At 41.4% G+C, this 13259-nt stretch overlaps 1 protein-coding gene across 1 annotated transcript in view; it reads right to left on the bottom strand.

Annotated features, from left to right (window-relative positions):
- The window catches only part of LOC306710614 (thyrotropin receptor-like), a gene marked incomplete at both ends in the record, with an annotated part of 29435 nt that extends 29214 nt beyond the window's left edge, over positions 1 to 221 (bottom strand). Inside the window, one exon of the mRNA XM_079179256.1 lies at positions 61 to 221. Within this exon, the coding sequence (XP_079035382.1) occupies positions 61 to 221 (161 nt within the window). The remainder of the gene's footprint in view (positions 1 to 60) is intronic.
- Positions 222 to 13259: the final 13038 nt, after the last annotated feature.

Below are 13259 nucleotides of genomic sequence, written 5' to 3'. Positions count from 1 at the left end.
GATTTGTCTTCAACAAAACGTCACAAGGTAAAATCAGAGTTGAAAGATGTGGTTACTTACACCTCCTGTGTGCTGGAATGGAATACAGGCATGACCTCAGCTCCAACACATGACACACTGTAGATGTCCCAGTCACACTTGCAATGAGTTGGACAATATTCCAGGAGAGTGACCTCGAAAGTACTGAAAATTAAAAAAACTAGATTCAAATCAAGCTTCATCGTAAAAGGGGTTATTCAGTGGTGGACATTCCCAGGTTGTGAGAGAGGTTTAGGAAGAGGCTGGGCTGTCTTGGATTTTTGCCAATAGTGGAAGTGTAGCAAGATTACACAATGGTACTTCTGGTCAAGTCCTTCAAAATAAAAATCTAATTGATGAATGTGTTTACATGAGTAATAATCATTATTATTAATAAATTATATTTTATTAAAAGTGACATAACAGTTGTCTCAAGTTATCTTTCCACCTTGGACCTTTCTGCCAAAGAAAATTATATATCATAGTCATTATGCAATGTATACATTAATGATCAGTTGTAATTATGTAAGTTGCATCCAACAAAGTGGTTGTACTGAAAATTACGTTTCCAACACGGCAGTGCCAAAAACAAAAAAAGCTGATGGTATGCCACTCTCATTGTAGTTGCATAGGCCACAGCCTATAGGGATGTCCACAAGAAGGGCCTTTCGTTCGTCCAGAGCTGCTGACACAGTATGTATACCAGTGGCGGGCTGTGCATTTTATACCTGGGCCTTCAGTGCTGTCCTGCAGCTGAAACACCACTTAATAACCTCATGATGGCGCCAAAATTGTGGGAAATATAATGTTTTCAGTGGACTGCGCTCACATAGGAGACACCGGGCTGTGACCTCTCAACCTGGAACAAAAAAAAAACACAACAAAAAACAGCTGAGGCCCCACACTTCTAGGAGGCTATGCTAAACTAGCTTAACAAACAATAACTTTGTGCATGACGGACAATGCATACAGTCCAAATCTATATATTTGTTGTCAATTAACACAATGACAACAACAAACTCACAAGAACCAGTCACATATATTCATATGACAACAGAGTATGACAAATCAATCCAGCAACACTGCAGCAGAACACCTACACACTCGAGGGCACGGGCCATTCAGATATTAGATGTAAAAAAACAAACGCAGTTGACTTACCAAATGCTGTTCACTTAAAGACAAACTCCATCCTCCTTTCTTGTTGACAAAGAGTTTAATCACATGGTTAAATCCCAACTCACAAATCCGTTTCTCCTCCTTCAGCCATTGAGCGTTAAAAAAACAAAGCTAGTGTAGCAGAAGGGAGCTTTTGTCACTCGCTGGGCCTTGCTGTCATCCCTTTAATTGCAAGGCCATCCCTAGCCAATCACGGTGCGTGGGCATCATATAAATGTGACGGGGATTCCCTAAGCTCCCCCCTGACCGTGTCCCGCTTCCGGTCTGCCCGACTTCCGCCACTGTTGCAGGTATGCAAGATGCTGCCGCATTGTTTGTCAGTCGTGCTGTTCTGGTGTTATATTGGCTTTCTGTCATTTTTTAGACTATCTTTTGGGCTCCCCTCCTGCACAGGAGACTCACCTGCGGATCTGTGTCGGTGAGTTTCGATTAGGTCCTGATTTTATTATATTATGGCGTCATGTTAGTAACCGCGTCTACCACGGTACATGCCCTCCTCCCCCCTTCTGGAGCAGACCAATCGGTAGGTGATTTCATTTCGCTAATATACTTTGGGGTTAATTATTATTATTTTATTAATTTGTTTTCATCCTTTATCACAGGGGACTTTTTGTTGGGTTTCAGCAGAACGTTCTGCTTTGTGGCACAAAGTGGCTACAGCTAAACCTGCTCATATTGGAGGAACGCTGCTGTTTTGCCTACCGGCGTCTGTTTTGCCTACCGGCGTCCGTTTTGTTTACCGCTGTCTTGCCTACCGGTGTGTGATTACCGGCGTGTTGCCTACAGCCGTGTTGGACTAGCGGCTGTGGCCCACTGGGTTTCGCCACCCTGCTGCACTGCGTCACCTACAGGGTCTGACGCTGCTATTATCAGCACTGCGCCCCGGTTCTGTGCTGTTTGCCGTCAGCATCACCCGTGTTTTAATAAGAACAACCTCTTTTTAGCTTGAGCTATTTTAGGTGTATTCTGACAGGGGAGGTTAAGGCCCACTCTGGCTTTTAGTTTATCTAAATTGGGTAGCTGATCATCCCCCTTGGCTGATCCGTTAACCGGAGTTATTTTGGTTGTTTGGTCTTTTCTTATTTTGTTTGATTTGATTTTCCTTTCTGAGAACCAGAGCCTTTTGTAATTGTGTTCCTTGTCCCTGTAGGAGCTGCCAAGCCAAGGTGGTGGGGTTGGTGCCTCCGGGTATTGGTGTCTCCCTTCGTGTGTAGTGTGTTTTGGTGTGCCTGGTTGGGAACCCTCACGTGTGGTTGTGTGTGTGAGTGTGTGTACACGTGTGATCGGGCTGCCTCCTCCTTTTGGGATCCTCACCTGTACTGGTCCACTTCGCCACTGGTAAGCCGCAGCCCTACACCCCATTTTATAAATAAATAACGGCTATTTTATGATTAGGCTGTGTTTTAAATTATCTGTGAACCATTGTTTGTATAACAAATAACGATTGTTTTGTATCGGAACCACGCCTCATGCTAAATCTGTATAATGAACCTGAGTGTCGTCTAAGTCCTTGATACTGTGGGAAAAACGTAATCTTTAGGTCAAATTCCTAAGGTGACGTTGTTGTGCTCTGACGATTGGTTAATATCCAAGTAAACTTTAAACTATATCCTCATCTCTCTCTCGCCACACTAGGTAAAAAAAAAAAAAATCTACAAGCAAAATGCAAAAACAATTAATAATTTCTTCCATATCTTTCAATTTGAACTCTTACTACTCCGTTTCACAATAGTCCACTGACCAATCACAGCACACGCTGCACCTCACTGCAGAGCTGCACCTGGAAACTGAGCTGCACGTAATGCTGACGTACTTGTAGGCCAGCTAGCAGGCTCAGGCACGTCAAAGAATGTCAAACTTAAGATCTGATTGTTTGAACACTATGGCAATCAACAATATCATCCCCATTCACTTAAACTGCAAAGGGATTCACTTGTGAGTCTGCAACTGAGGAACACAGTAGCTGTGCAATGAGAAAATAAGATAATGGGACACATATTTTTATAAATTATAATATATAGTGTATTTAAGAAAAACTATTAAATTATGATCTGTATGAAAGTAAACATAGTTTCAAAGATTTTCTTCAAAGAAGTGTTTCAGGACAGTTGATTTAACAGTTGCATGATGTTTTCATTAGAACCTGATGCTTACACACATTTAATGTAGTTTTATAAACTTTGTTCAGGAACGGGACCATGCCCAGAACACGGCTCATTTCCCCCGCACAAGTATTTAAGCTCAACGAACCCGTTCACTTCCTCTTCAGCTCTGTTCTCTCATGACGTGTGCTTCCCGAGCCTCAACCATGTACTTTCACAACATGGACGCGGAGATCACCCTCTCTCCTTCCGACAACGACTTGTTCGAAGACGACACTCCAGAAGTCCCGGAGATGGTACCGTCTCCCATCATCTCTTGCCGCCAGCAAACTCGGCTGAGATCCACGACCCCCGCGGCTCCTGACATCTGTCCTCGGACAATTCCGAAGTCTTTGGTCCTTCTCCGTCCAACGACCCCAGGGGGAGATCCCGACAACGGCGTCCTAGGGACATCGTCCCTCCACAACGCCGCTCTTCCACCCACTCGAGATCCAGCCGCTCGAACAACGGCCAAAACCAGAGCGACCCTCCTCCACGCCTACGCTCCGATGGCCCCCATACATCCCGCATTTCCAAGTGGACAGTCGCTCGCCTGAAGCGCGCACGTACTCACCCAGCTCAATATCCATTTCCACCAGTTCGACATAAAAGCAAAACTTTTCAAACTGCTCACGGACGCTCAGCACCACACCTCCCTCGATCGCCGAGCCACCAGAGCACTTCCGGGTTCCCAGCGCAGCGTCAGGCGCTACGTCGCCGACGTCACGACACACAACGCGGCCAGACAGGCCCAGCCAGTGACACCAGCCTCTCCAAAGGGCCAGGTCGTATCGCACCCCCCCCCATACTCTCTCTGCATCAGGGTTACCTCACCCCGCAGTCTCTTTTCCCCATTCTGCACTTCCAACCATGCACATGCATCCTTTCATCCCAGCATCTTTTCCTCTTCCCTCGCTCCTGCCTTTCCTTCCAACTCGACACCGGCTACCGTAGCCGCACAGAACGCTCCAACAGCAGGATTCTACGGCGGAGCCAACAGCCAAAACTCTGCGTTTCGTCCTGTCTCTGCTTTCCCCCCTCTCTCCCCCCCCTCCCCATAACCCATATGTAACTAGCCATCCCTCTTTAAATGCACCTTTTTTCCCACAGGTCCACCAGCAACCAACCCCAGCTTCCTTCTGACTCACCTTCCTCCACCCACCAGTTTTCCCTTAGCCACAGCACTACCCCCAGCACGGCCTTTAGCATCCGTCCGACCATCCCCTGTGACACACACGCTCAGGCAACAGATTCTAGCAGGTAACTACATCGACCTTGCTCAACTCATTCATCCATCCACCTGCAATCCCCATATCCAGAGGGAATTAATCACCGCTTTCGGACCCATCGAGCTCAAACAGCCACTCCCCACCCGATCCAAGGAACTCACCACGACCGAATTCGCCTACTCTTTCTCCCTGTCATTTGCTCAGTTTTCCCCGACCGCAGGGCCGAGTTGGATGACTACTTGGCACTTATACTAGACCTAGCCTTATGGTTCGGCGGTCACGGGTTCTACACATACCACTTCCTAAGCGCATCCGAAGCTGCCGGTCGCCTGCAGCAGTTCACCCAGGGAACATCCTGGGGAAAACTCGACCCAGAACTATACTGCAGAGTTTTCGCAGCTCGCGCCTCCCTCAATTGCGAGTACTGCAGCGCACCCTCCCATCCGGCCACCACATGCACCCTCTCAGCACCCCTGCCCTCCACCTCAGCTTCCCGTAAACGAAGCCCCCCCCGTTTACCGCAGTCTGCCTCCATTACTTCCCCCACCGTCCATCACCCCGAAACCAGAAATCAACCAGCCAACCTCCTCCGGCTGTTCCCCCAGAGGTATGGACAAAAGAGGTCCTCTACCAGGGTGGGAGGATGGTCTGCAATAACTTATACGACCTAGGATGCCAATCCTCCAGCTGCCGATTTCGCCACACCTGCTCCTTCTGCGGGGGGGCCCACGCAAGACCAACCAACAACCATCAACCAACAAAGCACAGCAAGTGTAAGTACCTCAACACACCAATTAACATCCATGCCCTAGCTTCCGCCCTTAAAAATTACCCAGACCACCAGTTCACAAGCTTCCTCATCCGGGGTCTCACACACGGCTTCCACCCAGGCGTGCAGGTGAAGCCAGAATCTTTCTTCATTTGTAAAAATTTGCAATCGGCCATCTCCGAACCCGACACAGTCGACAAGCTCCTGGCTCAGGAAGTCAAAGACACATTTATGATAGGCCCACTCACTAGCCCACCTTTCCCTATATTTAGAATCAGTCCAATCGGCATCGCGACGAGAAAACATTCAGGCAAAAAGAGGCTTATTATAGACCTCTCTTCCCCACACGGCTCCACGGTTCCAAGCATCAACAGCTTAATTCCCAGCCCGGACTACTCCATGCAGTACACCACTATCGACCACGCCGCATCCCCTCATTCTCACTGTATGCCTGTCTCACTCACTGTATGCCTGTCTCACTCACTCACTCAGTACAAATGACTGTCCTTCTGCCTGTCTCACTCATCACTTATGTGACAGTTATATTTCACTCACTCACTCAGTACAAATGACTGTCTGTCTAGCTGTCTCACTCATCACATATGTGACAGTTATATTTCAATCACTCACTAACTCAGTACATAAAACCGTCTTTTTGCCTGTCTCACACACTAACTCACTCCATCTAACTGTCTGCCTGTCTCACTCACTCACTCCACCTAACTGTATGACTGTCTCTGTGTCTATCTCTCTGTCTCACTCACTCAGTACATAACACTGTCTGTCTGCCTGTCTCACCCATCACATATGTGACAGTTATATTTCACTCACTCACTCAGTACATAACACTGTCTGTATGCCTGTCTCACTCATCACATATGTGACAGTTATATTTAAATGACCGACTAACCCCGCAGCTCAACATTTTAAAGTGGAAATGGTGTCTATAGCTGAAAGTACGAGGAAGTAGAAGGATTTGAAAGTTGAAAAGGTTTCAGAGGATTTGAAAATATTCTCCATAGAAACCCATTAAAAAAAAATGTGGAAAAAGCTTAACTAGAAAATGCATTTCATGCTGTAGTTGTAGTAGAAGTATTATAAGTAGTAGAAGTATTAGTAGCATTAGAATAAGTGTGTGTGTGTGTATCCAAGACCTGAATGACTGAATGAGAGAGATGCATAGAGGGAGAGAAGTGTATGTGCGTGTGTGTCTGTGAGTCTGTGTGTTTATCAACATTGCTGATTAGAAACACCTGTGTGCCTGCAGGCTTTAAATGTAGATGAAACTACGAAAAACCTCTCAAACAAATCCTGTCTGCCTGTCTCACGCACTCACTCAGTACAAATGACTGTCCTTCTGCCTGTCTCACTCATCACATATTTGACAGTTATATTTCACTCACTCAGTACATATAACTGTCTGGCTGTCTCACTCACTCAGTACAAATGACCGTCTGTCTGCCTGTCTCACTCACTCCACCTAACTATGCCTGTCTCACTCATGACATATGTGACAGTTATATTTCACTCACTCACTCAGTACATATAACTGTCTGGCTGTCTCACTCACTCAGTACATATAACTGTCTGGCTGTCTCACTCACTCAGTACAAATGACCATCTGTCTGCCTGTCTCACTCACTCACTCAGTACATATAACTGTCTGGCTGTCTCACTCACTCAGTACAAATGACCGTCTGTCTGCCTGTCTCACTCACTCACTCACTCGTCCTAACTGTATGCCTGTCTCACTCACTCACTCAGCACATATAAATGTCTGACTGTCTCACTCACTCAGTACAAATGACCGTCTGTCTGCCTGTCTCACTCACTCACTCCATCTAACTGTATGACTGTCTCTGTGTCTATCTCTCTGTCTCATTCACTCAGTACATAACACTGTCTGTATGCCTGTCTCACTCATTCGCTGAGTACAAATGACTGTCTATCTGCCTGTCTCACTCATCACATATGTGACAGTTATATTTCACTCACTCACTCAGTACATATATATACACAAAATCCACTTTTGGCCTTCTTTTAGCCTGAAACGTCTTTTGAGGGCATAAAAAATGAAAACTGCATCTTTAGGCAGTAAGGTGCTGAAAACAGCAGATATTGATGAAAATGTCATGAAACTGTGAAATACACTGTACTGAGGCACTTTTTTGAAGAGAATCTTTGAAACTATGTATACTTTCACAAAATCCACTTTTGGCCTTCTTTCAGCCTGAAACGTCTTTTGAGGGCATAAAAAATGAAAACTGCATCTTTAGGCAGTAAGGTGCTGAAAACAGCAGATATTGATGAAAATGTCATGAAACTGTGAAATACACAGTCCTGAGGAGCTTTTTTGAAGAAAATCTTTAAAACTATGTATACTTTCACAAAATCCACTTTTGGCCTTCTTTTAGCCTGAAACGTCTTTTGAGGGCATAAAAAATGAAAACTGCATCTTTAGGCAGTAAGGTGCTGAAAACAGCAGATATTGATGAAAATGTCATGAAACTGTGAAATACACAGTCCTGAGGCACTTTTTTGAAGAAAATCTTTAAAACTATGTATACTTTCACAAAATCCACTTTTGGCCTTCTTTCAGCCTGAAACGTCTTTTGAGGGCATAAAAAATGAAAACTGCATCTTTAGGCAGTAAGGTGCTGAAAACAGCAGATATTGATGAAAATGTCATGAAACTGTGAAATACACTGTCCTGAGGCACTTTTTTGAAGAGAATCTTTGAAACTATGTATACTTTCACAAAATCCACTTTTGGCCTTCTTTTAGCCTGAAACGTCTTTTGAGGGCATAAAAAATGAAAACTGCATCTTTAGGCAGTAAGGTGCTGAAAACAGCAGATATTGATGAAAATGTCATGAAACTGTGAAATACACAGTCCTGAGGCACTTTTTTGAAGAAAATCTTTAAAACTATGTATACTTTCACAAAATCCACGTTTGGCTTCCTCTCAGCCTGAAACGTGTTTTCAGAGCATAAAAAATGAAAACTGCATCTTTAGGCAGTAAATTGCTGAAAACAGCAGATATTGATGAAAATGTCATGAAACTGTGAAATACACTGTCCTGAGGCACTTTTTTGAAGAGAATCTTTGAAACTATGTATACTTTCACAAAATCCACTTTTGGCCTTTTAGCCTGAAACGTCTTTTGAGGGCATAAAAAATGAAAACTGCATCTTTAGGCAGTAAGGTGCTGAAAACAGCAGATATTGATGAAAATGTCATGAAACTGTGAAATACACAGTCCTGAGGCACTTTTTTGAAGAGAATCTTTGAAACTATGTATACTTTCACAAAATCCACTTTTGGCCTTCTTTTAGCCTGAAACGTCTTTTGAGGGCATACAAAATGAAAACTGCATCTTTAGGCAGTAAATTGCTGAAAACAGCAGATATTGATGAAAATGTCATGAAACTGTGAAATACACTGTCCTGAGGCACTTTTTTGAAGAGAATCTTTGAAACTATGTATACTTTCACAAAATCCACTTTTGGCCTTCTTTTAGCCTGAAACGTCTTTTGAGGGCATGAAAAATGAAAACTGCATCTTTAGGCAGTAAGGTGCTGAAAACAGCAGATATTGATGAAAATGTCATGAAACTGTGAAATACACAGTCCTGAGGCACTTTTTTGAAGAAAATCTTTAAAACTATGTATACTTTCACAAAATCCACGTTTGGCTTCCTCTCAGCCTGAAACGTGTTTTAAGAGCATAAAAAATGAAAACTGCATCTTTAGGCAGTAAATTGCTGAAAACAGCAGATATTGATGAAAATGTCATGAAACTGAAATACACTGTCTTGAGGCACTTTTTTGAAGAGAATCTTTGAAACTATGTATACTTTCACAAAATCCACTTTTGGCCTTCTTTTAGCCTGAAACGTCTTTTGAGGGCATAAAAAAAATGAAAACTGCATCTTTAGGCAGTAAATTGCTGAAAACAGCAGATATTGATGAAAATGTCATGAAACTGTGAAATACACTGTCCTGAGGCACTTTTTTGAAGAGAATCTTTGAAACTATGTATACTTTCACAAAATCCACTTTTGGCCTTCTTTTAGCCTGAAACGTCTTTTGAGGGCATAAAAAATGAAAACTGCATCTTTAGGCAGTAAGGTGCTGAAAACAGCAGATATTGATGAAAATGTCATGAAACTGTGAAATACACAGTCCTGAGGCACTTTTTTGAAGAAAATCTTTAAAACTATGTATACTTTCACAAAATCCACGTTTGGCTTCCTCTCAGCCTGAAACGTGTTTTCAGAGCATAAAAAATGAAAACAGCATCTTTAGGCAGTAAATTGCTGAAAACAGCAGATATTGATGAAAATGTCATGAAACTGTGAAATACACTGTCCTGAGGCACTTTTTTGAAGAGAATCTTTGAAACTATGTATACTTTCACAAAATCCACTTTTGGCCTTCTTTTAGCCTGAAACGTCTTTTGAGGGCATAAAAAATGAAAACTGCATCTTTAGGCAGTAAATTGCTGAAAACAGCAGATATTGATGAAAATGTCATGAAACTGTGAAATACACTGTCCTGAGGCACTTTTTTGAAGAGAATCTTTGAAACTATGTATACTTTCACAAAATCCACTTTTGGCCTTCTTTTAGCCTGAAACGTCTTTTGAGGGCATAAAAAATGAAAACTGCATCTTTAGGCAGTAAGGTGCTGAAAACAGCAGATATTGATGAAAATGTCATGAAACTGTGAAATACACAGTCCTGAGGCACTTTTTTGAAGAGAATCTTTGAAACTATGTATACTTTCACAAAATCCACTTTTGGCCTTCTTTTAGCCTGAAACGTCTTTTGAGGGCATACAAAATGAAAACTGCATCTTTAGGCAGTAAATTGCTGAAAACAGCAGATATTGATGAAAATGTCATGAAACTGTGAAATACACTGTCCTGAGGCACTTTTTTGAAGAGAATCTTTGAAACTATGTATACTTTCACAAAATCCACTTTTGGCCTTCTTTTAGCCTGAAACGTCTTTTGAGGGCATGAAAAATGAAAACTGCATCTTTAGGCAGTAAGGTGCTGAAAACAGCAGATATTGATGAAAATGTCATGAAACTGTGAAATACACAGTCCTGAGGCACTTTTTTGAAGAAAATCTTTAAAACTATGTATACTTTCACAAAATCCACGTTTGGCTTCCTCTCAGCCTGAAACGTGTTTTAAGAGCATAAAAAATGAAAACTGCATCTTTAGGCAGTAAGGTGCTGAAAACAGCAGATATTGATGAAAATGTCATGAAACTGTGAAATACACTGTCCTGAGGCACTTTTTTGAAGAGAATCTTTGAAACTATGTATACTTTCACAAAATCCACTTTTGGCCTTCTTTTAGCCTGAAACGTCTTTTGAGGGCATAAAAAAAATGAAAACTGCATCTTTAGGCAGTAAATTGCTGAAAACAGCAGATATTGATGAAAATGTCATGAAACTGTGAAATACACTGTCCTGAGGCACTTTTTTGAAGAGAATCTTTGAAACTATGTATACTTTCACAAAATCCACTTTTGGCCTTCTTTTAGCCTGAAACGTCTTTTGAGGGCATAAAAAATGAAAACTGCATCTTTAGGCAGTAAGGTGCTGAAAACAGCAGATATTGATGAAAATGTCATGAAACTGTGAAATACACAGTCCTGAGGCACTTTTTTGAAGAAAATCTTTGAAACTATGTATACTTTCACAAAATCCACTTTTGGCCTTCTTTTAGCCTGAAACGTCTTTTGAGGGCATAAAAAAATGAAAACTGCATCTTTAGGCAGTAAGGTGCTGAAAACAGCAGATATTGATGAAAATGTCATGAAACTGTGAAATACACAGTCCTGAGGCACTTTTTTGAAGAGAATCTTTGAAACTATGTATACTTTCACAAAATCCACTTTTGGCCTTCTTTTAGCCTGAAACGTCTTTTGAGGGCATAAAAAATGAAAACTGCATCTTTAGGCAGGAAGGTGCTGAAAACAGCAGATATTGATGAAAATGTCATGAAACTGTGAAATACACTGTCCTGAGGCACTTTTTTTTAAGAGAATCTTTGAAACTATGTATACTTTCACAAAATCCACTTTTGGCCTTCTTTTAGCCTGAAACGTCTTTTGAGGGCATAAAAAATGAAAACTGCATCTTTAGGCAGTAAGGTGCTGAAAACAGCAGATATTGATGAAAATGTCATGAAACTGTGAAATACACTGTCCTGAGGCACTTTTTTGAAGAGAATCTTTGAAACTATGTATACTTTCACAAAATCCACTTTTGGCCTTCTTTTAGCCTGAAACGTCTTTTGAGGGCATAAAAAATGAAAACTGCATCTTTAGGCAGTAAGGTGCTGAAAACAGCAGATATTGATGAAAATGTCATGAAACTGTGAAATACACAGTCCTGAGGCACTTTTTTGAAGAAAATCTTTAAAACTATGTATACTTTCACAAAATCCACGTTTGGCTTCCTCTCAGCCTGAAACGTGTTTTAAGAGAATAAAAAATGAAAACTGCATCTTTAGGCAGTAAATTGCTGAAAACAGCAGATATTGATGAAAATGTCATGAAACTGTGAAAAACACTGTCCTGAGGCACTTTTTTGAAGAGAATCTTTGAAACTATGTATACTTTCACAAAATCCACTTTTGGCCTTCTTTTAGCCTGAAACGTCTTTTGAGGGCATAAAAAATGAAAACTGCATCTTTAGGCAGTAAGGTGCTGAAAACAGCAGATATTGATGAAAATGTCATGAAACTGTGAAATACACTGTCCTGAGGCACTTTTTTGAAGAAAATCTTTGAAACTATGTATACTTTCACAAAATCCACTTTTGGCCTTCTTTTAGCCTGAAACGTCTTTTGAGGGCATAAAAAATGAAAACTGCATCTTTAGGCAGTAAGGTGCTGAAAACAGCAGATATTGATGAAAATGTCATGAAACTGTGAAATACACAGTCCTGAGGCACTTTTTTGAAGAAAATCTTTAAAACTATGTATACTTTCACAAAATCCACGTTTGGCTTCCTCTCAGCCTGAAACGTGTTTTAAGAGCATAAAAAATGAAAACTGCATCTTTAGGCAGTAAATTGCTGAAAACAGCAGATATTGATGAAAATGTCATGAAACTGTGAAATACACAGTCCTGAGGCACTTTTTTGAAGAAAATCTTTGAAACTATGTATACTTTCACAAAATCCACTTTTGGCCTTCTTTTAGCCTGAAACGTCTTTTGAGGGCATAAAAAATGAAAACTGCATCTTTAGGCAGTAAGGTGCTGAAAACAGCAGATATTGATGAAAATGTCATGAAACTGTGAAATACACAGTCCTGAGGCACTTTTTTGAAGAAAATCTTTAAAACCATGTATACTTTCACAAAATCCACGTTTGGCTTCCTCTCAGCCTGAAACGTGTTTTAAGAGCATAAAAAATGAAAACTGCATCTTTAGGCAGTAAATTGCTGAAAACAGCAGATATTGATGAAAATGTCATGAAACTGTGAAATACACTGTCCTGAGGCACTTTTTTGAAGAGAATCTTTGAAACTATGTATACTTTCACAAAATCCACGTTTGGCTTCCTCTCAGCCTGAAACGTGTTTTAAGAGCATAAAAAATGAAAACTGCATCTTTAGGCAGTACATTGCTGAAAACAGCAGATATTGATGAAAATGTCATGAAACTGTGAAATACACAGTCCTGAGGCACTTTTTTGAAGAAAATCTTTGAAACTATGTATACTTTCACAAAATCCACTTTTGGCCTTCTTTTAGCCTGAAACGTCTTTTGAGGGCATAACAAATAAAAACTGCATCTTTAGGCAGTAAGGTGCTGAAAACAGCAGATATTGATGAAAATGTCATGAAACTGTGAAATACACAGTCCTGAGGCACTTTTTTGAAGAAAATCTTTAAAA

This window comes from Pholis gunnellus (assembly GCF_910591455.1).
Source record: "Pholis gunnellus genome assembly, chromosome: 18".
In the NCBI taxonomy this organism is placed as follows: domain Eukaryota; kingdom Metazoa; phylum Chordata; class Actinopteri; order Perciformes; family Pholidae; genus Pholis; species Pholis gunnellus.
Note: the sequence above shows the minus strand (reverse complement) of the source record. Positions and strands in the feature narration are given on the sequence as shown.